The sequence below is a fragment of the Oncorhynchus mykiss genome, chromosome 13 (assembly GCF_057628025.1).
Source record: "Oncorhynchus mykiss isolate SJ-2025 chromosome 13, ASM5762802v1, whole genome shotgun sequence".
NCBI lineage: Eukaryota > Metazoa > Chordata > Actinopteri > Salmoniformes > Salmonidae > Oncorhynchus > Oncorhynchus mykiss.
The window spans coordinates 57699099-57725984 of NC_143034.1; the positions used below are offsets into that span (position 1 = coordinate 57699099).

The following is a 26886-nucleotide window of genomic DNA, read 5'->3' on the forward strand; positions in this document are numbered from 1 at the left end:
AGGTTGAATAAGCATAAAACGAAAAGTGCTTTCTGAAAGAGTGGAAGAAAAGCAGTGGAACAGAGAGTGGAAAGAGAAATGACTTCAGGAGAGAAATGAATCGGAGGGTGATATTCCCTGAGACCCACTTCCTTTTGCTGCGGCGGTTGTCAACAGTTCCTGTCATGCTTCCTTTGGTCAGTCCCATAGAATCCCCAGTACCCAGGTCCTCAGAAGGCGTAGAGGCTGAGAGACAAAGGGGGTCATGGGTTACAAAGACTACAAATATGGGTGTCAACACCAGGTGGACTTTGACCTGTTGCAGTTAAAACACATTTAAAGCAAAGTCATGGGATATGTAGTTTTTCGAGTATAATTTCAATTCTCTCTCACCCAGAGAGGCAGACTCTCGCCCAGCCGGGCCCATCCTTCCCTTTTCCTTCTTCCCAAAAAGGCGGCCGATGGAAGACTTGATGCTTTTCTTTTTACTGGCTTTGTGGAGAGAGTCCTGACTGCTGTTGGAACTGCTGCCGTCTGCTGACAGACTGAGAGACAGAAGAGACAGATGGAATAAGAGAAACAGGGAAGGAACGAATCATATGAGCACTACAGGGTTTCCTCGATGATGATTGGCTGTCATACCTGCGGAATTCCCTGGGGTCGTCCATCATGGCCCCTGGGTGGGTGAGGGTCATCCTGTCTAGTCGCAGCGCTCGGGGGGTGGGTGGAGGGGTGGAGTCAAGAAGGGCAAGGGATCGATCATCCTCTTTGTTGTTCTGGAGGGTAAAGTTGGAACACATTTAGGGGCTTATACAGGTTGGTGACCCCTTAATTGGGGAGGATGAGCTTGTGGTAATGGCTGGAGTGGAATGAGTGGAATGATATCAAATACTTCCAAGCATGGTTTTCATGTAGAAAAAGGAGGAAGGGTACAGGTACACAATAGTAGATTTTGGTAGACAGAAGGTGCTCTTTGGTAAAACGTGTAAATGGGTCATCAAAAAGAAAGGAGGACCAAGACACTCTTCATACAATTCATTAAAATGCCTTTATTTGTATGGCATGTTCAATGGAAACAAAGTGTAAAAACTCTGGCGTGTTTCGGCTGCATGGCCTTCGTCAGGGAGTACAAAGAAATGATAATACAATGTCCTCTTTTCAACAGCTTTTTCCAATAAACCCTGATTTAAAGAGGGAGTAGTTACAGCATTTATTAGACAACACCTAGAAAGCAATACTATACACATTAAAAAGTAAAATCCTGTAAATATGTTATCAAAAATGTGCTTGTTTAATGCCATTTCATTCACTCTGTTCCAGACATTATTATGAGCCGTCCTCCCCTTAGCAGCCTCCACTGACACACACAAAGACTCACACATTCCCAACACACCCACACAGATACACAGACAGAGCAGCTGTACCTGTCTATCTGTCTCGCGGTGAGGGGAGTGGGACAGGCGAGGGGTGGAGACCCCAGAACTGGGGGGAGAAGGGGAGGCCAGGGTGGAGGAGGTGAGGGATTGAGGGATGAAGCCGCGTCCCATACTGTCCCTCCCCAGGGAGGAGGGTGGGATGGGGGAACCATCCAGAGCCACACTGCTAACCCTGCTCTCGATCTCCTCCGCCCGCAACTCTGTACTCTCCTTCTCTTCCTGGATCAGCCTGACAGGGGGGGGGGGGGACAGAGAGGGAGAGTGAGAAAGATAGACAGACAAACGGGTCAGAGAGAGAGAGGGTAAACAGAGTGAAAAGGGGAGAAGAGGGAAAGACAGGAGATTTAGGAGCATGTCAGACGGAAGACCAATGAATGTTGGTCTTGAATGAGAAACTGAAAAGAAACCTCAGATGAATCTTCTCCACCTGCATTTGACCTAAACTGCTTGTACACAATCACAGCACCTCTCTACCTGCATCCCTTCCTCCACCTCCCTTACTTGATCTCCTTGTTGATTGCCTCTAGTTGTTCCTGCAGCATGATGGCCAGTGTCTGGACATCAGTCTGTCCGCTGGGAGACAGCAGCTCCGAGCCAAACAGTGTCTCTCTGTCGTCCTCATCGTCAGAGCAACCGTGGTCTACACCCCCCTCAAACCCGGTCCTCAGCAGCGCTGACCCACTGTCCCAGTCCCCGTACTGCACACATACACATACGCACAAACACACATGCAAGCATGCACACACACATACACACAGAGAAGGCTCAGTTTGTTGGGTTGTGATGCTTATGACTATATCAACTATATCAATGTGACTATATCATTATTATCAATATCATTATTATCAATATTAGACACATCAAAGGTGATCATGTGACCTCTGACCTTGCTGGTGTCCTCCCGGGCTGTGCTCCAGCGCCCGCGATGCGTCCGCCTGACCACGGCCACGGTGTTGGAGTTACCGTAGTGATCCAGGTGAGCGGTGGAGCCCGTGGGGAGGGAGCCGCCCCCGTGGGAGTACCTCAGCTCCAGAGCACTGCCAGGGAGAGACCTGAGAGAGAGAGAGAGAGAGAGAGAGAGAGAGAGAGAGAGAGAGAGAGAGAGAGAGAGAGAGAGAGAGAGAGAGAGAGGGCGGGAGGGAGGGCGGGAGAGAGAGAGGGAGAGAGAGAGAGAGAGAGAGAGAAAGAGAGAGAGGGCGGGAGGGAGGGCGGGAGAGAGAGAGGGAGAGAGAGAGAGGGCGGGAGAAGAGAAAGTGTCACAACTTCCGCCGAAGTTGGCTCCCCTGCCTGTTCGGCGGTCGTCGTCACCGGCCTACTAGCCGCCACCTATCCCTTTTTCGTTGTCTGTTTGTTTTGTCTTATTAGTTGCACCTGTGTCTATTAGTGTGTGCTTGATGGGCTTCCTTATTTAAAGTAGGTTTACCCGCCCTTGTTTTGTGCGGGATTTATTTTGTGTTACGTGTGTGCGTTAGTTAGGTGTGTACGAGTTCTGGACCTGCTACCGTGTGTTTTTGGGTGCTCCATATATTTCCGCGCCCTGTGTTGTGGGCTTGTTTGTTTGTGCCATATTAAAGTGCACTTTTCCCTGTGGAACTCTCTGCGCCTGATTCCATTCCTTACACACCTAGTTCCCCATGACAGAAAGATAGACTGATATAGACAGTGAGTGGGAGAGATAACTGGAATGTACATTCATCCAGCCTCTCTGCTCCATATGTACAGGCCACACCTGAACCTATACTGAGAGTAGGAGAGAGAGGTTATAGGAAGCACATAACACTGCAAACCACTTATACTACTTGGTTACAATACTGCCAGCCACATTCATAGGCAGCAGCTGTATGAGGTGTGTTGGAGGTGTGGAGGTTGATGTGTAGTTGAGGAAGGGAGGGAGACCTGGAATAGCAGGACCCGCCGGGTCTCAGTCTGAGCTGGTCCAACTCCAGCTGAATCCTCTCCAGCTCGGCTATCAGCTGGTCCTGAAACAGGGAAAGAAATAGAGAATAAGTTAATACAATTGAAATATTTAATTAGAGTACGTAAAAATTGAATTATCTCTTGATATACCTTGTTTGCTAGAAGGTCGTCCTGGATCTTCTTCATGTTAGAAAGTTCCTCAGAGAGAGCATTCTGAAAGGTTCACCATTAAAAAAAACTTTATTAGGTCTACTGCATAACAACAACATCTGTAATTACACATTATCAATGCCATTAGGTCCGAACTGTATTCCATAGTAGCTGTTAGAGCCAGAGTGGGTTTAATATTGAATAGAAACTGGATGAAGAGGATTGTGTAGACTGTTTTGAGTGGGAACTCAGGTGTGTGTGTGAAATGAAGGGGTATGGGTTTTAGTTGAAGTGTTGACTGTTTTGAGTGGGAAGAGGTGTGAGAGGGTGTGAGTGGGCCGGTAAGTAGTACCTTGTCCTCCAGAGCAGCCATCCTCTCCTTGAGATGGAGCTGAAGCCTTTCGTTAGACTCAGAAAGCAGCTTGTCCACCGTGTCAGACAGACGCTTGTTGTGTTCATCATTCATTCTCTCCCTTTGCCTCGCCTAGGGAAAGGAGAGGAGAGAGAGAGAGAGAGAGGGTGAGAGAGAGAGGGTGAGAGAGAGAGAGAGAGAGAGAGAGAGTGAGAGAGAGAGAGAGAGAGAGAGAGAGAAAGCGAAAGAGAAATTAGGGAGCTAAATAGTGAGGTATTTTTATGTCTGTGATTGTTTCTACTGTTGATCCTGTTGCCATCTTGGACAAGGCCTCTCCAGTTGGGAAACTCTGTGTGCCTCCCTAGCCCTGAGGCAGGGAGAGAGTAAAATAGAAAAATGGAAGGACAGAGGGTGGGCGGATAGTTAACAGCGACCTTTCTGCTTGACTGAGTGAGAGAGAAGGAGATTGGGATCTGAATACAGACTGACAAATAGAGGGTTTAGAAAATTAGTATGCCATTGTAGAGTAAAGAGTGATAAAGGAATAGTATGAAAGAGGGGGTGGAAGGGAGAAAATGAAAAGGGAGAGCGAGCATGACTCACCCTCTGTAACTCCTGATTCTTCTCCTCTAGTTGCGCCTCCATCTGTCGCAGTCGCTCCTCAAAGTTACCATGACGCTCCTCAGCCTGTGATGCAAGAGGAGGAGGGTGGGGAGTCAAAACAGGCAACATGTCAGAATGTTGATAGAACATAATTATGACTGCGCAACCTTGGGTTGGGTAAAACGTTTGATTTAAGTGATCTCCTGTCTGTGCAGATCATAGTCAATCACAGTAGGATGTTTTCTAGCATACACATTCACTTCTGATCTGTTTGCAGATGTCAGACAGTGGCGGTCAGTGCTGTTTGAGATTTTGTTTTTCATGAGCATGGCCTTATTTCTATTACAGCATATTGGATGACTGTCATTCATATTCTATTCACCCAGTTCAATGTAACAGCGATAGGTTTAGGCTACTACAGGATACTCAAATTTTACCTATAACCTCATGAGGTTGCTACAACTTAGCCTATGAATGAAAGTTTACAACGTAGGTGTACACAGGTCGAGAGAATATTTTGAGGTGACAGACAGTGACACATGGACAGACAGTGACACATTCAATACCGCCTTCCACACTCTTGCCTGCATCTAGCTGATATAGGGTGTAATCATTAGTCCAACAGTTGCAAACAATAGTTTCTATTGAACAAATTCAGGATTGTTCATACCCGTTTTGTTCGATTTACTTCCGTTTAAGAAACATTTTCCAACAGAATCGGCGGAATGAATACACCTCTGATCACGCGTAAACACAGTTCACTTTCATAGCAGCCACTTTGTATTCCTTCTTGCATCCATGCGCTCTCCTCCTCTCACCTTGTCCCCCTATGTGACCAGGCAAAAAAACCTTTCCAAGCCAAACCATATCATAACCACTACTAATAGCCTACATGTTGTCACCATATTAGCTAAAGTAACGTCATAGTTAACATAGCTAATACAACTAACACAATAGTAAACCCGCTACAGTCACGAAGTAACATTATACTGGCGGGCCCCGATGGCAATAAATTAGTAAAAGTTTACCTTGACTTGGAAGAGTTCCAGTGTTATGTTGGATAGTCATAGCCAGCTAGCTAACATAGCATCCCTCTGTTTGAGCAGGGTGTTTGAGTAGGCTAAACTAGTTAGCTGCATTTGCTAGCTAAGTAAGTGAAACTGAAAGTGGAATAAATTAATTTGTTCAAAACTGTTCAACTATTGTCTTTCTCTCTCTTTGAGTCAGCTATCATGCAGTATTTTTCTGTTACCAAAAATAAATTACTCACCACATGTATGCACTGCAGTGCTAGCTAGATGTAGCTTATGCTTTCAGTACTAGATTCATTCTCTGATCCTTTGATTGGGTGGACAACATGTCAGTTCTTGCTGCAAGAGCTCTGATAGGTTGGAGGACGTCCTCCAGAAGTTGACATAATTACTGTGTAAGTCTATGGAAGGGGGTGAGAACCATTTTGGGGGTTTTGTATTGAAGTCAATGTACCCAGAGGAGAATAGCTGTCCCCCAGCTACACCATGGTGCTACATTGGTATTACATTACCATGGTGCTACATTACAGAGTGATGTTATTGCAAAATAGTGTGTTTTAATCAATTATTTGGTGACATGTGATTATATTTAGTATAGATTTATCTAAAAAGGGTAACTTAAATGTTTTACCATTTTTATTTTTTATGAAATTCCCTGAGGAGGATGGTCCTCCTGTCACGACTTCCGCCGAAGTTGGCTCCCCTGCCTGTTCGGGCGGTGCTCGGCGGTCGTCGTCACCGTCCTACTAGCCGCCACCAATCCCTTTTTCGTTTGTCTGTTTGTATTGTCTTATTAGTTTCACCTTTGTTCTTTTGTATGGCTTAATGAGCTTCCCTATTTTAAGTACGTGTACCCGCCCTTGTTTTGTGCAGGATTGTCTTTATGTTAAGTGTGCGTTTTAGGTAGAGGTGGTTATATTTTCTGGACTTGGCACCCTGTGTTTTTGGGTAGTCACTTTGTTGTCCGCCCCTGTGTTGTTGGGCTTGTCATTTTTGTGTGCCGTATTAAAGAGCACTTTTCCCCAGTGGAACTCTCTGTGCCTGATTCCTTCACCCACCTAGTCCCACGTGACAGAATCCCGCACCTAAACAACATGGAATCAGCAGGAGCAGCCGCACCTCCTCTCCCATCGATGGAGGAAAGGGTCCTCCATCATACTAGTGTTCTCCACAGGACTGGTTCAGCGATGGATCTAATGATGGAGAGGATGGATCGATGGGAGAGGAGTGGCCTTCCCACCTCATCTCCAGCACCCCCTCCTCCAGCACCTCCTGCCCCTGCTACCGCATCCGGCTCCGGGGCTCTTCGGCTGGCGCTCCCACGGGAGTATGATGGAACGGCGGCTGGGTGTCAGGGGTTCCTCCTACAACTTGAACTTTACCTGGCGACCGTTCGTCCTACTCCCTCCGGGGAAGAGAGCGTGAGCGTCCTCGTCTCCTGTCTGACTGGACGAGCCCTAGAGTGGGAAAACACAGTGTGGAATGGCCCAGACACGGCGAGGGATCACTACCTCGAATTCACCCGCCGATTCCGAGCTGTATTTGATCATCCACCAGAGGGTCGTGCCGCGGGTGAACGGCTGTTCCACCTGCATCAGGCAGGAGACGAGGAGCGCGCAGGAATTTGCCCTGGAGTTCAGGACCTTGGCTGCAGGAGCGGGGTGGAACGGCATGGCTTTGCCCTGGAGTTCAGGACCTTGGCTGCAGGAGCAGGGTGGAACGACAGGGCTTTGCCCTGGAGTTCAGGACCTTGGCTGCAGGAGCGGGGTGGAACGGCAGGGCTTTGCCCTGGAGTTCAGGACCTTGGCTGCAGGAGCAGGGTGGAACGACAGGGCCTTGATAGACCATTTCCGATGTAGCCTCAGGGAGGACGTCTAGAGGGAGCTAGCGTGTTGGGACACCACCCTCACGCTGGATGAGCTCATCGACATGTCCATCCGTCTTGACAACCTGCTGGCTGCCCGAGGGGATTCGGAACAGGTCCTGTCATTTCCACCTCCCGGCCCTCCTGCTCCTATCCTTATGGAGTTAGGGGGGGCGGCTTCGAGGGGGACTGGAGGAGGAGTTTCCTCCTGCACCAGTTGTGGTCGGCGAGGACACACGGCCGACCGGTGCTGGAGGAACTCATCTGGGAGTCGGGAGGGCAGGCGGAGTACTACTTGATCACCCCAGGTGAGTCAGCACCAGACTCACCCAGAGCTTCCTGTCGGTCATATGTATGTGTTAACCTCTTTCCCTGGGTTTTTTCCCTCTCTACAGCATAAGGCGCTAGTTGATTCAGGCGCAGCTGGGAATTTCATGGATCGGGGGCTCGCGTTAAGGCTAGGGATTCCCCTTGTGTCGCTACCTTTCCCTGTGCACTCCTTAGATAGCCGACCATTAGGGTCAGGAGTGGTCAGGGAGGCCACGGTGCCGCTGGACATGGTAACGCAGGGGAGTCATAAGGAGCAGATTAGTCTGTTCCTTATAGATTCACCTGCGTTTCCAGTGGTGTTGGGAATTCCCTGGCTAGCTCAGCACAACCAGGTGATTTTCTGGCGACATGGGGCTCTTAAGGTCAGAGGAGTGTTCAGGCAGGTGTATAGGAGTTGTCGTTGGTGCGACTACGGTGGAGAGTCCAGACCAGGTTTCCACCATGCGCATTCCCTCTAAATATGCCGATTTGGCTATCGCCTTCAGTAAAAGGAAGGCGACCCAATTATCACCCCATCGTCGAGGGGACTGCGCGATAGACCTCCTGGAGAACGCTGCACTTCCTAGGACTCACGTGTACCCCTTGTCCCAGGAGGAGACAGTAGCTATGGAGACATATGTTGCTGAATCGCTGGGACAGGGGTACATTCGGCCCTCAGCATCACCCGTCTCCTCAAGCTTCTTTTGTGTGAAGAAGAAGGAGGGAGGTCTGCGTCCGTTCATTGATTATCGGGGTCTAAATTCCATCACAGTGGGGTTTAGTTACCCACTACCTCTCATCGCTACGGCGGTGGAATCACTTCACGGGGCGCGCTTCTTCACAAAACTGGCCCTGAGGAGTGCGTATAATCTGGTGAGTATCTGGGGAGGAGATGAGTGGAAAGCCGCATTTAGTACTACACCTGGCCATTATGAGTACCGCGTCATGCGTCATATGGGTTGAAAAATGCTCCAGCCGTCTTCCAATCCTTCGTAGATGAGATTCTCCGAGACCTGCTCGGGCAGGGAGTGGTAGTGTACATCGATGACATCTTGATCTATTCTGCCACACGCGCGGCGCACGTGTCTCTGGTGCGTAAGGTACTTAGGCGACTGCTGGAGCATGACCTATATTGCAAGGCGGAGAAATGTGTGTTCTTCAAACAGGCCGTTTCCTTTCTGGGTTATCGTATTTCCACCTCCGGGGTGGTGATGGAGTGTGGCCGCGTTACAGCCGTGCGTAATTGGCCGACTCCAACCATGGTGAAAAAGGTGCAGCAGTTTTTAGGGTTTGCCAATTACTACCGGAGGTTTATCCAGGGTTTTGGTCAGGTGGCTGCTCCCATTACCTCACTGCTGAAGGGAGGACCGGTGCGCTTGCGTTGGTCAGCAGAGGCGGCAGAGCTTTCAGTCGTCTGAAGGAGCTGTTCACCAATGCACATCCAGACCTCTCTTTAGCGTTCATAGTGGAGGTGGACACGTCCGAGGATGGGGTCGGGGCCGTGCTGTCCCTGCGCTCGGGCGTGCCACCCAAGCTCCGCCCTTGTGCCTTCTTTTCGAGGAAGCTCGGTCTGGCGGAGCGGAACTATGGGGGACCGGGAGTTGTTAGCTGTCGTCAAGGCTCTGAAGGTGTGGAGACATTGGCTTGAGGGGGCGAAACACCCTTTTCTCATATGGACTGACCATTGTAATCTCAAGTATATCCGGGCAGCGAGGAGACTAAATCCACGTCAAGCTAGATGGGCCATGTTTTTTACTCGGTTTCGGTTCACCATCTCGTACCGGAAAGGCTTCCAAAACACCAAAGCCAACACGCTGTCCCGCCTCTATGATACCGAGAAGCGGTCCGTTAAGCTAACTCCCATCATTCCACCTTCATGTCTCGTGGCACCGGTAGTATGGGAGGTGGACGCGGAGATAGAGAGGGCCTCACGGTTAGTGCCGGCCCCCCCTAACTGTCCAGCGGGGGCTCAGTACGTGCCGAGGGGGGTCCGGGATAAGCTAATCCGTTGGGCTCATACCCTCCCCTCCTCGGGTCATCCTGGCATCGAAAGGACAGTGCGGACAGCTTGACCTCAGGTTTTCACCCCGAGAGTAATGGGCAGGTGGAGCGCGTAAACCAGGATGTGGGCAAGTTTCTGCGGTCATATTGCCGGGACCGGCCTGGTGAGTGGGCGAGGTATGTTCCTTGGGCTGAGCTCACTCAGAACTCCCTCCGCCACTCCTCAACGAACATGTCCCCTTTTGAGTGTGTGTTGGGTTACCAGCCGGTCCTGGCCCCATGGCATCAGAGCCAGACAGAGGCTCCTGCGGTAGAGGAATGGGTACAGCGCTCCAAGGACACCTGGAAAGCCGTCCAGGAGTCGCTAAGACTAGCGGGAGAACGGCCGACGCCTCGCTCTCTGGGTCGTCCTCGAGGCCGGTGGCGGCCCCGCTGCGGGAGCCGCGCGTCAGGAGGGGGGGGGGGGGGGGGGGTACTTTTTTGTTTGTCTGTTTGTATTGTCTTATTAGTTTCACCTTTGTTCTTTTGTATGGCTTAATGAGCTTCCCTATTTTAAGTACGTGTACCCGCTCTTGTTTTGTGCAGGATTGTCTTTATGTTAAGTGTGCGTTTTAGGTAGAGGTGGTTATATTTTCTGGACTTGGCACCCTGTGTTTTTGGGTAGTCACTTTGTTGTCCGCCCCTGTGTTGTTGGGCTTGTCATTTTTGTGTGCCGTATTAAAGAGCACTTTTCCCCAGTGGAACTCTCTGTGCCTGATTCCTTCACCCACCTAGTCCCGCGTGACACCTCCCCTTCCTCCTCTGAGGAGCCTCCACTGAGGTCAGTGTACATGAATCTTATTTGGAGTGACATTTCAGCCAACTTGCCTCAACAAGTACTACATAATTGGTTCTTTAGGGTTATGCTGATGATTGAGACATTTACATCTCCTTGACAATCATGTTTGTTATAAATGACAGTTTTATGATACAAGCAATCAATTATCATAGAGCTCTTGACATGTTCTGCACCTGAGGCTGAACTACAATGTGAACAGTGTGATGAACAGTGTGATGAAGCAGCATCCATTATCATGCAGGGCTCGTAGCAACTATTGATTTATTTCAGATTTTGATTTGATATTTATTTGATTTGAGCGTGCTGTCGATTTTACACTCGAATGCACGCTTGGATGCACACACACACACACACACACACACACACACACACACCTAGTGGAGGTGGTGTACCTTGTTGAGTGCAGCCACTCTCTGGGCGAGCTGGGCCTCTATCTCAGGCAGCGTCTCGGCCCTCTGCAGGGTCTGCTGCAGCTTCTGCTTGGCATCGTCTAGACGCTCCTGGAGCTGCCTGTTCTTCTCCTCACTCTGCAGGAGTGGAGGAGGATGAGGAGGAGGAAGAGGTAAGATGAGGAGGAAGAGAAGGAGGAGAAGGAATTTAACCTCACAGTCAGTAACAAAAATAATTCTTAACCCTGAACGCAAAATGCAGAGCTTTTATCATTGCTAAACTACCAATCCTCTCCACTAGCAGAAACAACTAGGAGAAAGCAGGTCGCTTCACCCACCTGCCTGTAGAGGGAGTCTTTACTGGCCAGGTCATTCTCCAGCCTGTCTTTAATGTCGTGGAGAGACGTCGCCTCCCTCTGGGCACTTAGGTACCTGCAGGCACACAGCACAATGACATACAGCAGACACATCTTGAAGGCAATGTCGTACAACTGAACACAACAGACACAATTGCCTATGGCAAAAGACATTCCCTGGTGTATTCAGGGGGGGTGGATAGACAGTTGTATTTACCTGCGTTCTAAAGTAGTTATTCTCTCCTCCATGTCCTCCCTCTGACAAAGAGCCTGATAGAGAGGTAAAAGGGGGAGGGACAGACAGAGGAAAAGAGAGAAATAGAAAGAGGGAGAAAAACATAAAAGTCGGGCATGATCAAAGAGACTTGGCGCTGCTGGCTAAACCACTAGAACTGTAGCTGAAGTATGATAATGGTTAGTTGAAGGAAATTGTTGACAGAGGAAACACGTCGCTGCCAAGTGACAGATGTTATTGCACAAGTCCTGGAGGAGGAGGAGGAGGAGGGAGAGAAGGGGGAGGAGGAAGGAGAGGAGGGGTAGGAGGAGGAGGAAGAGGGAGAGGAGGGAGAGGAGGAGGGAGAGGAGGGGGGAGAGGGAGAGGAGGGGGAGGAGGAGGGAGAGGAGGAGGGGTAGGAGGAGGAGGAAGAGGGAGAGGAGGGAGAGGAGGAGGGAGAGGAGGGGGGAGAGGGAGAGGAGGGGGAGGAGGAGGGAGAGGAGGGGGAGGAGGATGGAGAGGAGGAAGGAGAGGAGGAGGAGGAGGATAGAGATGAGGAGGAGGGAGAGGAGGAAGGAGAGGAGGAGGAGGGAGAGGAGGAGGAGGGAGAGGAGGGAGAGGAGGGAGAGGAGGAGGGAGAGGGAGAGGAGGAGGGAGAGGAGGGAGGGGAGGAGGCCGAGGAGGGAGAGGAGGAGGAGGAGGAGGGAGAGGAGGGGGAGGAGGAGGAGGAGGGCGGAGGAGGGGGAGGGAAGAAGGAGGAGGAGGAATGGGAGGGAGAGGAGGAGGAGGTGGCTGTGTGAGTGACAGCGCTAGCTTCTATCCACACGCTTGCCTGTTTACTAGTGATACTGTTGCCATGGCTACAGGGTAAGTCTCACACATACAGTATAGTACAGTAGCAGTTATTGCTGCCAAGTAGGAAAATGGCTCTGATGCCACAGGAAACTGTTACATTTTGCTAATAGAGTAGGGAAAACAGACAAACATTTTTCTCTATCGCAATGAGATGCTGACACACACGTGTATTTTCAACCAATTGGGAAGTAGAGCTCACCTCCTTCACATCCCTCTGCAGTTTCTGATTGGCTTCCTCTGACTTGGTCACCTCCCTCCTAGCTGCAGTCAACTGTTCCTCGATCTCCCCAACCTGGAGAGTGACATAATATTTACACACAAGAAGCCACCATCTGGGTCAGTATCACATCTATGAAAGTCATATTCCTTATAACACATGTATGTCTGGTGTATGTATGACTCAAACTGTTAGTTATCTCTATTTGTCACTCACCTGTCTGCACATGAGGGCCAGTCTTTCTTTCAGCTGGGCCAGCTCTGCTCTCTGCCGCTCTATCTCTGTTTCTCTCTGTCTCTCTCTGTCAATCTCTCCATCCTCCAGGATGGAGGAGGGTCCATTGGGCAGCCGCTGTGAGAGGAAGAAGGAGAGGAAAACGACAAGGGAAAGACAAGATCATGTAAAGATGGAAATGTGATGCGACTCCTTAAACTCCAAGCAAACTATGCAGCACATGAGACACTAATACTTCAACATTTACTTCAGCCAATACAGCATAAATCCCCTCACCTCTTTCCCATTTTCTAAGCCTTGTTGGCGTCTTTTGATTTGGTCTCGTAGAGAATGGCACTAGGTAGAGATGGAGAACAGGAAGGTTTAGAAAAGATGCTTTATCTGCGGACAGAGGAAAAGGAGAACGAGCAGAGGAGGATAACTCACCTCATTTGAGGAGGACTCCAGCTCTTCCTCTAAAACAGTCACTCGCTCCAGAGCCACACGTAACCTCTCTCGCACCTAAGGAGGTCCAAGACAGACAGAGGGGGAGAGAAAGACGAGATAGTGGAAAGGGAGAAAGAGAGTGGGAGTGAAGGTGAGAGAGAGAGGTGGATGTTAGTACAGAAACGGAAATCCTGTGGAGCCAGCCCACTCACTCCTCCATTTAGCACCCAGACTGACCTTCTTGTCCAGCCTTTTACCCACACACACACACACACACACACACACACACACACACACACACACACACACACACACACACACACACACACACACACACACACACACACACACCTTCTCGTCCAGGGCTTTGTGGTGTTCGAACAGGGACTTGAGGGCCTTGAGGACCTCCACCTCGCTGGAGACCCCGGCAGGAGACTGGGCCTGCCTCTTCACCACTGTCATCCTCAGACTGCGCTCATGACGAGACACCAGGCACTCCAGATGCTCCAGCAGCAGCTAGACACACAGAGAGCAGGGGCCACTTGGAATAAGGATCTGATCTACATGACAACAGAATTTCAGCATGCTTATAGGGAAGGACACTCAACACGCACAGCACTTACACAAATGACTGATGACTGGCTGAGAGAAATTGATGATAAAATGATTGTGGGGGCTGTCTTGTTAGACTTCAGTGCAGCTTTTGACATTATCGATCATAGTCTGCTGCTGGAAAAACGTATGTGTTATGGCTTTACACCCCAAGCCATAACGTGGATAAAGAGTTACTTGTCTAACACAACACAAGAGGATGTTCTTTAATGGAAGCCTCTCAAATATAATCCAGTTAGAATCAGGAATTCCCCAGGGTTTTCCATTTTTACTAACGACATGCCACTGACTTTGAGTAAAGCCAGAGTGTCTATGTATGTGGATGACTCAACACGTCAGCTACTACAGCTACTGAAATGACTGCAACACTTATTAACAAAGAGCTGCAGTTAGTTTCAGAGTGGATGGCAAGGAATAAGTTAGTCCTAAATATTTATAAAACTAAAAGCATTGTATTTGGAACAAAACACTCACTAAACCTCAACTAAATCTTGTAATAAATCATGTGAAAATTGAGCAAGTTGAGATGACTAAACTGCTTGGAGTAACCCTGGATTGTAAACGGTCATGGTCAAAACAAATTGATACAACAGTAGCTAAGATGGAGAGAAGTCCATCTATAATAAAGCGATGCTCTGCCTTCTTATCAACACTATCAACAAGGCAGGTCCTACAGGCCCTAGTTTCTACCTTCTTATCAACACTATCAACAAGGCAGGTTCTACAGGCCCTAGTTTCTACCTTCTTAACAACACTATCAACAAGGCAGGTCCTACAGGCCCTAGTTTCTACCTTCTTAACAACACTATCAACAAGGCAGGTTCTACAGGCCCTAGTTTCTACCTTCTTAACAACACTATCAACAAGGCAGGTTCTACAGGCCCTAGTTTCTACCTTCTTAACAACACTATCAACAAGGCAGGTCCTACAGGCCCTAGTTTCTACCTTCTTAACAACACTATCAACAAGGCAGGTTCTACAGGCCCTAGTTTCTACCTTCTTAACAACACTATCAACAAGGCAGGTCCTACAGGCCCTAGTTTCTACCTTCTTAACAACACTATCAACAAGGCAGGTCCTACAGGCCCTAGTTTCTACCTTCTTAACAACACTATCAACAAGGCAGGTTCTACAGGCCCTAGTTTCTACCTTCTTAACAACACTATCAACAAGGCAGGTTCTACAGGCCCTAGTTTCTACCTTCTTAACAACACTATCAACAAGGCAGGTCCTACAGGCCCTAGTTTCTACCTTCTTAACAACACTATCAACAAGGCAGGTCCTACAGGCCCTAGTTTCTACCTTCTTAACAACACTATCAACAAGGCAGGTCCTACAGGCCCTAGTTTCTACCTTCTTAACAACACTATCAACAAGGCAGGTCCTACAGGCCCTAGTTTCTACCTTCTTAACAACACTATCAACAAGGCAGGTCCTACAGGCCCTAGTTTCTACCTTCTTAACAACACTATCAACAAGGCAGGTCCTACAGGCCCTAGTTTCTACCTTCTTAACAACACTATCAACAAGGCAGGTCCTACAGGCCCTAGTTTCTACCTTCTTAACAACACTATCAACAAGGCAGGTCCTACAGGCCCTAGTTTCTACCTTCTTAACAACACTATCAACAAGGCAGGTCCTACAGGCCCTAGTTTCTACCTTCTTATCAACACTATCAACAAGGCAGGTCCTACAGGCCCTAGTTTCTACCTTCTTAACAACACTATCAACAAGGCAGGTCCTACAGGCCCTAGTTTCTACCTTCTTAACAACACTATCAACAAGGCAGGTTCTACAGGCCCTAGTTTCTACCTTCTTAACAACACTATCAACAAGGCAGGTCCTACAGGCCCTAGTTTCTACCTTCTTAACAACACTATCAACAAGGCAGGTCCTACAGGCCCTAGTTTCTACCTTCTTAACAACACTATCAACAAGGTAGGTCCTACAGGCCCTAGTTTCTACCTTCTTAACAACACTATCAACAAGGCAGGTCCTACAGGCCCTAGTTTCTACCTTCTTAACAACACTATCAACAAGGCAGGTCCTACAGGCCCTAGTTTCTACCTTCTTATCAACACTATCAACAAGGCAGGTTCTACAGGCCCTAGTTTCTACCTTCTTATCAACACTATCAACAAGGCAGGTTCTACAGGCCCTAGTTTCTACCTTCTTAACAACACTATCAACAAGGCAGGTCCTACAGGCCCTAGTTTCTACCTTCTTATCAACACTATCAACAAGGCAGGTTCTACAGGCCCTAGTTTCTACCTTCTTATCAACACTATCAACAAGGCAGGTCCTACAGGCCCTAGTTTCTACCTTCTTATCAACACTATCAACAAGGCAGGTTCTACAGGCCCTAGTTTCTACCTTCTTAACAACACTATCAACAAGGCAGGTCCTACAGGCCCTAGTTTCTACCTTCTTAACAACACTATCAACAAGGCAGGTCCTACAGGCCCTAGTTTTGTCGCACCTTGACTACTGTTCAGTCGTGTGGTCAGCTGCCACAAAAAAAAGGACTTAGGAAAATTGCAATTGGCTCAGAACAGGGCAGCACGGCTGACCCTTGGATGTACACAGTGAGCTAATATTAATAATACCCATGTCAATCTCTACTGGCAGAAAGTGGAGGAGAGATTGACTTCATCACTACTTTTATTTATGAGAGGTATTGACATGTTGAATACACCGAGCTGTCTGTCTAAATTACTGGCACACAGCTAGGACACCCATGCATACCCAACAAGACATGCCACAAGAAGTCTCTCCACAGTCCCCAAGTCCAGAACAGACTTTGGGAGGCACACAGCTCGGACACCCATGCATACCCCACAAGACATGTCACCAGAGGTCTCTTCACAGTCCCCAAGTCCAGAACAGACAACGGAAGTACTACATAGAGCCATGACTACATGGAACTCTGTTCCACATCAAGTAACTGACACAGGCAGTAAAATTAGATTTGAAAAACAGATAAAAAAAACACCTTATGGAACAACGGGGACTGTGACACAACAAACATTGGCACAGACACTTACACACACAAAAACATACGCACTATACACACACATGGATTTAGTACTGTCGATGTGGTAGTGGTGGAGTAGGGGGCTGAGGGCACACAGTGTGTTTTGAAATCTGTGAATGTATTGTACAAATACAAACTGAACTGTATAACATATAGGTATACAGACATACTCAAGCGTAAACATATGCGTGCATGAATAGACATGCACACATCAATAGACACAAAGACGTACACTTAAGCCCACAATTCAACACGCGCACACGCACACGCGCGCACACACACACACACACACACACACACACACACACACACACACACACTAACCCGTGTGTTGTTCCTCTCTGCCTTGAGTTCTGCTATCTCCTCCTCTCTCTCCAGCAGCTGCTCCCGGCAGACATTCAGCTCTTTGGTCAGCACTGCAAACTCCTGCAGAGACACAAGGGGGCGACGTTACTCACAATACACTGTATGTAGCCATAATCATATACAGTACATTAGCACACATACATACAGCACAATTACAAACAGTTCAACAAGACACAATTAAGCACAAAAACATTTCAACAAGAAAAAAATTTACATTTAAATTACAGACCTGTGACACACTGGTGTGACACATACACACACAGTGGAGGCTGGTGGGAGGAGCTATAGGAGGACGAGCTCATTGTAATGTCCAAAATGGTATAAATAGAAGGGGATCACACACAAAGATATGGAAACCACATTTGACCCCATTCCATGCATTCCATTCCAGCCATTACAATGAGCCCGTCCTCCTATAGCTCCTCCCACCAGCCTCCACTGATCACTGAGTCGACTATAGTATGACGTTGAGTTTCCAACTACGTATATCTGGGAGCAGATAATGTCTATGTTCCTGACCTGGGTTGCTCATAACACTCCAGTGAACACCTCATGGCCATTCCTCATGGCCATGGCGGGGCCAGCCATGTTGTGTAGGCTAGGCTGACATATGGCCACATATGACACTGTACCATCCTCTGTCCTGTCGGCCATCTTGGCTCAGATGGACTTTACCCGTGCGTGACCAAGCCGTGACACACATTCACTATCAGTGTCACAGTAAGGAAAGGCATGCAACCGCCCGTGTCCTGGAGCATGTGAAGACTGAATCATGGGCGTTTCCACAAGCCACTGAGAGACATTGGTGCTCAGTCCAGCTCTTCCAGTATATGGTGTAATTCTACATGCCCTGGAGCATTATAACATAACACTGTTGATTATTGTGTTCAGTGGACTGGTAGGAATATTAGGGACTGGGCTGTCAGTGTGCACATCGGTGGTAACTACTGATAGAGGAGAAAAGAGAAAAAGAAGACAGGGTAAAAAGGGAAAAAGACGACAGGGGAAAAGGGAAAAAGACGACAGGGGAAAAAGGGAAAAAGACGACAGGGGAAAAAGACGACAGGGGAAAAAGACGACAGGGGAAAAAGACGACAGGGGAAAAAGACGACAGGGGAAAAAGGGAAAAAGACGACAGGGGAAAAAGACGACAGGGGAAAAAGACGACAGGGGAAAAAGGGAAAAAGACGACAGGGGAAAAAGACGACAGGGGAAAAAGACGACAGGGGAAAAAGACGACAGGGGAAAAAGGGAAAAAGACGACATGGGAAAAAGGAAAAAAAACGACGGGAAAAAGACGATAGGGGAAAAAGACGACAGGGGAAAAAGGGAAAAAGACGACAGGGGAAAAAGGGAAAAAGACGACAGGGGAAAAAGACGACAGGGGAAAAAGGGAAAAAGAAGACAGGGGAAAAAGGGAAAAAGACGACAGGGGAAAAAGGGAAAAAGACGACAGGGGAAAAAGACGACAGGGGAAAAAGGGAAAAAGAAGACAGGGGAAAAAGGGAAAAAGACGACAGGGGAAAAAGACGACAGGGGAAAAAGGGAAAAAGAAGACAGGGGAAAAAGGGAAAAAGACGACAGGGGAAAAAGACGACAGGGGAAAAAGGGAAAAAGAAGACAGGGGAAAAAGGGAAAAAGACGACAGGGGAAAAAGACGACAGGGGAAAAAGGGAAAAAGAAGACAGGGGAAAAAGGGAAAAAGACGACAGGGGAAAAAGACGACAGGGGAAAAAGGGAAAAAGACGACAGGGGAAAAAGGGAAAAAGACGACAGGGGAAAAAGGGAAAAAGACGACATGGGAAAAAGGAAAAAAAACGACGGGAAAAAGGGAAAAAGACGACGGGGAAAAAGGGAAAAAGACGATAGGGGAAAAAGACGACAAGGGAAAAAGACGACAGGGGAAAAAGGGAAAAAAAACGACGGGAAAAAGGGAAAAAGACGATAGGGGAAAAAGACGACAGGGGAAAAAGACGACATGGGGAAAAAGGAAAAAAAACGACAGGGAAAAAGGGAAAAAGACGATAGGGGAAAAAGACGACAGGGGAAAAAGGGAAAAAGACGACAGGGGAAAAAGGGAAAAAGACGACAGGGGAAAAAGGGAAAAAGACGACAGGGGAAAAAGACGACAGGGGAAAAAGACGACAGGGGAAAAAGGGAAAAAGAAGACAGGGGAAAAAGGGAAAAAGACGACAGGGGAAAAAGGGAAAAAGACGACAGGGGAAAAAGACGACAGGGGAAAAAGGGAAAAAGAAGACAGGGGAAAAAGGGAAAAAGACGACAGGGGAAAAAGACGACAGGGGAAAAAGGGAAAAAGAAGACAGGGGAAAAAGGGAAAAAGACGACAGGGGAAAAAGACGACAGGGGAAAAAGGGAAAAAGAAGACAGGGGAAAAAGGGAAAAAGACGACAGGGGAAAAAGACGACAGGGGAAAAAGGGAAAAAGAAGACAGGGGAAAAAGGGAAAAAGACGACAGGGGAAAAAGACGACAGGGGAAAAAGGGAAAAAGACGACAGGGGAAAAAGGGAAAAAGACGACAGGGGAAAAAGGGAAAAAGACGACATGGGAAAAAGGAAAAAAAACGACGGGAAAAAGGGAAAAAGACGACGGGGAAAAAGGGAAAAAGACGATAGGGGAAAAAGACGACAAGGGAAAAAGACGACAGGGGAAAAAGGGAAAAAAAACGACGGGAAAAAGGGAAAAAGACGATAGGGGAAAAAGACGACAGGGGAAAAAGACGACATGGGGAAAAAGGAAAAAAAACGACAGGGAAAAAGGGAAAAAGACGATAGGGGAAAAAGACGACAGGGGAAAAAGGGAAAAAGACGACAGGGGAAAAAGGGAAAAAGACGACAGGGGAAAAAGGGAAAAAGACGACAGGGGAAAAAGACGACAGGGGAAAAAGACGACAGGGGAAAAAGACGACAGGGGAAAAAGGGAAAAAGACGACAGGGGAAAAAGGGAAAAAGACGACAGGGGAAAAAGGGAAAAAGACGACAGGGGAAAAAGACGACGGGGAAAAAGGGAAAAAGACAACGGGGGAAAAAGACGACAGGGGAAAAAGACGACGGGAAAAAGGGAAAAAGACGACAGGGGAAAAAGACGACGGGAAAAAGGGAAAAAGACGACAGGGGAAAAAGACGACAGGGGAAAAAGGGAAAAAGACGACAGGGGAAAAAGGGAAAAAGACGACGGGGGAAAAAGACGACGGGAAAAAGGGAAAAAGACAACAGGGGAAAAAGGGAAAAAGACGACGGGGGAAAAAGGGAAAAAGAAGACAGGGGGAAAAGAAGACAGGGGAAAAAGACGACAGGGGAAAAAGGGAAAAAGAAGACAGGGGAAAAAGAAGACAGGGGAAAAAGACGACAGGGGAAAAAGACGACAGGGGAAAAAGACGACAGGGGAAAAAGGGAAAAAGACGACAGGGGAAAAAGACGACGGGAAAAAGGGAAAAAGACGACAGGGGAAAAAGGTTAAAAGACGACAGGGGAAAAAGACGACGGGAAAAAGACGACAGGGGAAAAAGGGAAAAAGACGACAGGGGAAAAAGGGAAAAAGAAGACAGGGGAAAAAGAAGACAGGGGGAAAAGACGACAGGGGAAAAAGGGAAAAAGACGACAGGGGAAAAGAAGACAGGGGAAAAAGGGAAAAGGAAGACAGGGGAAAAAGACGACAGGGGAAAAAGACGACAGGGGAAAAAGGGAAAAAGACGACAGGGGAAAAGAAGACAGGGGAAAAAGGGAAAAGAAGACAGTGGAAAAAGAAGACAGGGGAAAAAGGGAAAAGAAGACAGTGGAAAAAGGGAAAAGAAGACAGGGGAAAAAGGGAAAAAGACGACAGGGGAAAAAGGGAAAAGAAGACAGGGGGAAAGTTAGGGGTGATGTACAGATGGTACACAGCAGACCCATAGGAATTTGGAATTCTGGGATTGATTCTAGCTGAAAAGACAGCTTTTGGCACCAATATCCCACAATTATATGCGTTCTCTCTCTAGTTCTTTCTTTCTACTATCCTTGTCTCACTCCCCCTCCACAGTCCAAGACACAATGTGATCATAAACTACCTCAAGGTGTCTCGACTGTACCGAGCCTCCATCTCTCCCTCTCATCCTCTCACTCAGCCTTCTCCGCTCTCATCCTCACAATCCTTCATCCATCTCTATCTCTCCATGTGATAACCCAGAACACCTAAGAATAGATGCCAGAAGCTCCATCATTAGTATGCAGCAATATGCACATTGGCCTGATTCGTTAGTCTGTGTGTGTGTTTCACACCACCAGTTCTCTCTCTGTACCATGCTCTTATTCTCACTCTGCAGCCCTCTCTCTCTATCAATCTGTCTCTCTCCACTCTCCCTCTCTCTTTCTCAGCAGTGGCGGCACACTCTGAGCAGACGCACTCAATGAACCCTGCTGGTGTTGAATCTTTCACAATGCGCTGTGCTGCTAGCTCTAGTGTTGAATCTATCACAGCGCTCTGTGCTGCTAGCCCTAGTGTTGAATCTATCACAGCGCTCTGTGCTGCTAGCGCTAGTGTTGAATCTATCACAGGGCTCTGTGCTGCTAGCTCTAGTGTTGAATCTATCACAGCGCTCTGTGCTGCTAGCGCTAGTGTTGAATCTATCACAGCGCTCTGTGCTGCTAGCTCTAGTGTTGAATCTATCACAGCACTCTGTGCTGCTAGCCCTAGTGTTGAATCTATCACAGCGCTCTGTGCTGCTAGCTCTAGTGTTGAATCTATCACAGGGCTCTGTGCTGCTAGCTCTAGTGTTGAATCTATCACAGCACTCTGTGCTGCTAGCCCTAGTGTTGAATCTATCACAGCGCTCTGTGCTGCTAGCGCTAGTGTTGAATCTATCACAGCGCTCTGTGCTGCTAGCTCTAGTGTTGAATCTATCACAGCGCTCTGTGCTGCTAGCGCTAGTGTTGAATCTATCACAGCGCTCTGTGCTGCTAGCGCTAGTGTTGAATCTATCACAGCACTCTGTGCTGCTAGCCCTAGTGTTGAATCTATCACAGCGCTCTGTGCTGCTAGCCCTAGTGTTGAATCTATCACAGCGCTCTGTGCTGCTAGCGCTAGTGTTGAATCTATCACAGCGCTCTGTGCTGCTAGCGCTAGTGTTGAATCTATCACAGCACTCTGTGCTGCTAGCTCTAGTGTTGAATCTATCACAGCGCTCTGTGCTGCTAGCTCTAGTGTTGAATCTATCACAGCGCTCTGTGCTGCTAGCTCTAGTGTTGAATCTATCACAGCGCTCTGTGCTGCTAGCTCTAGTGTTGAATCTATCACAGCACTCTGTGCTGCTAGCTCTAGTGTTGAATCTATCACAGCACTCTGTGCTGCTAGCCCTAGTGTTGAATCTATCACAGCACTCTGTGCTGCTAGCTCTAGTGTTGAATCTATCACAGCACTCTGTGCTGCTAGCTCTAGTGTTGAATCTATCACAGCGCTCTGTGCTGCTAGCTCTAGTGTTGAATCTATCACAGCGCGCTGTGCTGCTAGCGCTAGTGTTGAATCTATCACAGCGCTCTGTGCTGCTAGCTCTAGTGTTGAATCTATCACAGCGCTCTGTGCTGCTAGCTCTAGTGTTGAATCTATCACAGCGCGCTGTGCTGCTAGCCCTAGTGTTGAATCTATCACAGCGCTCTGTGCTGCTAGCGCTAGTGTTGAATCTATCACAGCGCTCTGTGCTGCTAGCGCTAGTGTTGAATCTATCACAGCGCTCTGTGCTGCTAGCGCTAGTGTTGAATCTATCACAGCGCTCTGTGCTGCTAGCGCTAGTGTTGAATCTATCACAGCGCTCTGTGCTGCTAGCGCTAGTGTTGAATCTATCACAGCGCTCTGTGCTGCTAACGCTAGTGTTGAATCTATCACAGCGCTCTGTGCTGCTAGCGCTAGTGTTGAATCTATCACAGCGCTCTGTGCTGCTAGCGCTAGTGTTGAATCTATCACAGCGCTCTGTGCTGCTAGCGCTAGTGTTGAATCTATCACAGCGCTCTGTGCTGCTAGCCCTAGTGTTGAATCTATCACAGCGCTCTGTGCTGCTAGCGCTAGTGTTGAATCTATCACAGCGCTCTGTGCTGCTAGCGCTAGTGTTGAATCTATCACAGCGCTCTGTGCTGCTAGCGCTAGTGTTGAATCTATCACAGCGCTCTGTGCTGCTAGCCCTAGTGTTGAATCTATCACAGCGCTCTGTGCTGCTAGCGCTAGTGTTGAATCTATCACAGCGCTCTGTGCTGCTAGCGCTAGCGTTGAATCTATCACAGCACTCTGTGCTGCTAGCCCTAGTGTTGAATCTATCACAGCGCTCTGTGCTGCTAGCGCTAGTGTTGAATCTATCACAGCGCTCTGTGCTGCTCGCATCATGTATGTGTCCGAAGATGTGTGCACCATATTGATCCCCCTCTCAGTGAGGTAATATGGCCCTTTAATGTCCAGTCATTCTCAGTAAGAACACATTGTCCTATCACATCTGTTATTGCTTTCAATAGTTCAGAGAACATATGGGTTCTAACAAAATAAACCGCATCACTCATCTTAGGCATCCAGGGAGACTGCCTGTCTGAAATCCAAGATGGAGTCCTTTTCGCATGTTCAGTGGCGTCAGTCACACTAGAATGATTACTCCACGGGCATAAGGATGTGGGCTAATATTGGCCTGGGTATTATAGAGGTCTGGGTATTATAGAGGTCTTTACTCAATTGAATGGAACCGCCAATAATATGTAACTGTCTGTCATGAAGTCTAAGTCATGATTCAGCCACAGCCCTGCTCAGTATGCACCAGAAGTGGTCCGTAGGAGCAGGAACAACCACATACCAACAAGAACAGACGGAACAGCTAAGTACAGATGGAACAACTCAGTAAAAAACTGAACAGCTCATTGGTGAGTCCAGTAGATAGCAGGATAGCTCAGTATGGATAAGAGAAGCAACATAAAACCAGAACCCATGATAACGTCTGAGCATAAAAAACTGAAATATAACATTTACATAAGTATTCAGACCCTTTACTCAGTATTTTGTTGAAGCACCTTTGGCAGCGATTACAGACTTGCGTTTTCTTGGGTATGACGCCACAAGCTTGGCACACCTGTATTTGGGGAGTTTCTCCCATTCTTCTCTGCAGATCCTCTCAAGTTCTGTCAGGTTGGATGGGAAGCGTCGCTGCACAGCTATTTTCAGGTCTCTACAGAGATGTTCGATCAGGTTCAAGTCCGGGCTCTGGCTGGGCCACTCAAGGACATTCAGAGAGTTGTCCCGAAACCACTCCTGCGTAGTCTTGGCTGTGGGCTTAGGGTCATTGTCCTGTTGGAAGGTGAACCTTTTCCCCAGTCTGAAGTCCTGAGCGCTCTGGAGCAGGTTTTCTGTACTTTGCTCTGTTCATCTTTCCCTCGATCCTGACTAGTCTCCCAGTCCATGTCACTGAAAAACATTCCCACAGCATGATGCTGCAACCACCATGCTTTACCGTAGGGATGGTGCCAGGTTTCCTCCAGACGTAACACTTGGCATTCAGGCCAAAGAGTTCAATCTTGGTTTCATCAGACCAGAGAATCTTGTTTCTCATGGTCTGAGAGTCCTTTAGGTGCCTTTTGGCAAACTCCAAGCGGGCTGTCATGTGCCTTTTACTGAGGAGTGTCTTCCATCTGGCCACTCTACCATAAAGGTCTGATTGGCGGTGCTGCAGAGATTGTTGTCCTTCTGGAAGGTCCTCCCTTCTCCACAGATGAACTTTTGAGCTCTGTCAGAGTGACCATCGGGTTCTCGAGGCCCTTCTCCCACGATTGCTCAGTTTGGCCTGGCTCTAGGAAGAGTCTTGATGGTTCCAAACTTCTTCCATTTAATAATGATGGAGGCCACTGTCAACTTTGGGACCTTATATAGTCAGGTGTGTGCCTTTCCAAATCATGTCCAATCAATTAAATTTACCACAGGTGGATTCCAATCAAGTTGTAGAAACATCTCAAGGATGATCAATGGAAACAGGATGCATCTGATCCCAAACAAACAGCATGGAGTCTCATAGCAAAGGGTCTGAATACTTATGTAAATAAGGTATTTTAGTTTATTTTTTATTCTAAAAACTTGTTTTCACTTTGTCATTATGGGATATTGTGTGTAGATTGATGAGGGAAATATTTAATTTAATCAATTTTAGAATAAGGCTGTAAGTAACATAATGTGAAAAAAGTCAAGGGGTCTGAATACTTTCCGAATGCACAGTATACACTCACTCTCTCTCTTTCACACTTACAATGTGTTTGCAGCGAGGCAACAGAAAGGTCTCTATAGATTCTTTCTCCAGATCTCACACTTAGTATGTAAACACACATACGACACGCACTCATGCACACAGAAACACACACACACAGGCAGCCACATACGCAAGTGCACACGCAAACACGGACGCACAAATGTACACACACACACAGACACACACCCACTCCCCGTGTGTACCTGTGGTAGGGCGATGGACAGCTGTCTCGAGAGGGAGTCCTTCTCATGGCCCAGGTCTCGGAGTCGAAGCTGGGCTGTCCCCAGACTGTCCTGGGTCTCCCTCAGGCTGTCCAGCAGCCTCTCCCTCTCCGTCAGCATGTTCACCATCAGAGATTCCAGATTCCCTGTGCTGCCCCCCTCGTCACCTCCGCCCCGGGGCTCCCCTCTGCCCCCGTACCCACCCCCCATACCGCCTCCCATTCCCCCGCCACTCCCTCCCGGAGAGGAAGGCCCTCCTCCACTCCCGCCACGCCCATCCTCAGAGATGGTGGGCATCACCTCGCACATCATCTTGAGGCCGGAGAGTGTGTGGGGTGTTAGCTGAAAGTTGGTGGGTGTCGGTGGAGAGTGTGGGATTGTGGGATTGTTCTGGGAGAATTTGCTTCAAGGAGCCCACAGAATTTAGTTTCAAGTGTGTATGCTTGTATGAGGTAAGGTGTGAAGGGCACTCTATTCTCTTTTGTCTCTCTCTCTCTCTATTTCTCTCTGCCTAGCTTTGGCCCTTGGTCTCTCTCTTATGTTTGTGTCCTTATCCTTTTCTCCTGTCACTATGTGAGAGAGGTTGGTTGACAGGCAAGCAGAATGGTGGCACTCTGTTACCCTTCTCTCTCCTCTGTACCTCACCTCCCTATGAATAAGACGTCACAGTCATCACTAACAAGCCTGTGTTTGGTTGGTTAACGGCTTGTCACTCTGTACCTTGCTACTTCCTCATCTCTACTTCCTGGCTTCACCGAATTAGCTCCTTTGGATGTATTGCTACAATAGGAATAGCTCTGCTGTGTCTAGCAAACACCTGATTGGCTCTCTGCTTGTGGTGATAACAACTGATTGGTTGTCTCAGTGAGTCTGGCTGAGTGACAGGGCCCAGGTAATTGTGAGGTACCTTTAGGGTGCGGCAAGGCAAGGTCTAGAGTAGTAGGACGAGATAGGAGGAGTCCATGGTGGTGTCTAGGAGTTTAGGGAGGGGGCAAGAGGGAGGGCAGGTGTAGTGGAGGGCCTTGGACACCCCAGGGTGGTCTTCAGACAGATGAGAGAAGCAGCTGGAAAATAGAGAACAAGATGATTGGAAACTGGGGAAAATAAGAGAGAAACGGGGGAAAGGAAGAGAGAAACAGGGGAAAGGAAGAGAGAAACAGGGGAAAGGAAGAGAGAAACAGGGGAAAGGAGGAGAGAAACAGGGGAAAGGAAGAGAGAAACAGGG

At 48.2% G+C, this 26886-nt stretch overlaps 1 protein-coding gene across 1 annotated transcript in view; it reads right to left on the bottom strand.

Moving 5' to 3' along the window:
* The window catches only part of LOC110485203 (liprin-alpha-3), a 41308-nt gene that overhangs the window by 11600 nt on the left and 2822 nt on the right, over positions 1–26886 (bottom strand). The window contains exons 2-21 of the mRNA XM_036941350.2: positions 25644–26725; positions 17142–17243; positions 13523–13687; positions 13172–13246; positions 13022–13081; positions 12728–12862; positions 12494–12586; positions 11443–11495; positions 11208–11301; positions 10873–11007; positions 4438–4521; positions 3835–3966; positions 3483–3545; positions 3312–3394; positions 2302–2467; positions 1917–2113; positions 1404–1644; positions 622–755; positions 373–524; positions 129–225 (exon numbers count right to left, since the gene is read on the bottom strand). Coding sequence (XP_036797245.1) covers positions 129–225; positions 373–524; positions 622–755; positions 1404–1644; positions 1917–2113; positions 2302–2467; positions 3312–3394; positions 3483–3545; positions 3835–3966; positions 4438–4521; positions 10873–11007; positions 11208–11301; positions 11443–11495; positions 12494–12586; positions 12728–12862; positions 13022–13081; positions 13172–13246; positions 13523–13687; positions 17142–17243; positions 25644–25973 — 2591 coding nt within the window. The 5' untranslated portion in view covers positions 25974–26725. The remainder of the gene's footprint in view (positions 1–128; positions 226–372; positions 525–621; positions 756–1403; positions 1645–1916; positions 2114–2301; positions 2468–3311; positions 3395–3482; positions 3546–3834; positions 3967–4437; positions 4522–10872; positions 11008–11207; positions 11302–11442; positions 11496–12493; positions 12587–12727; positions 12863–13021; positions 13082–13171; positions 13247–13522; positions 13688–17141; positions 17244–25643; positions 26726–26886) is intronic.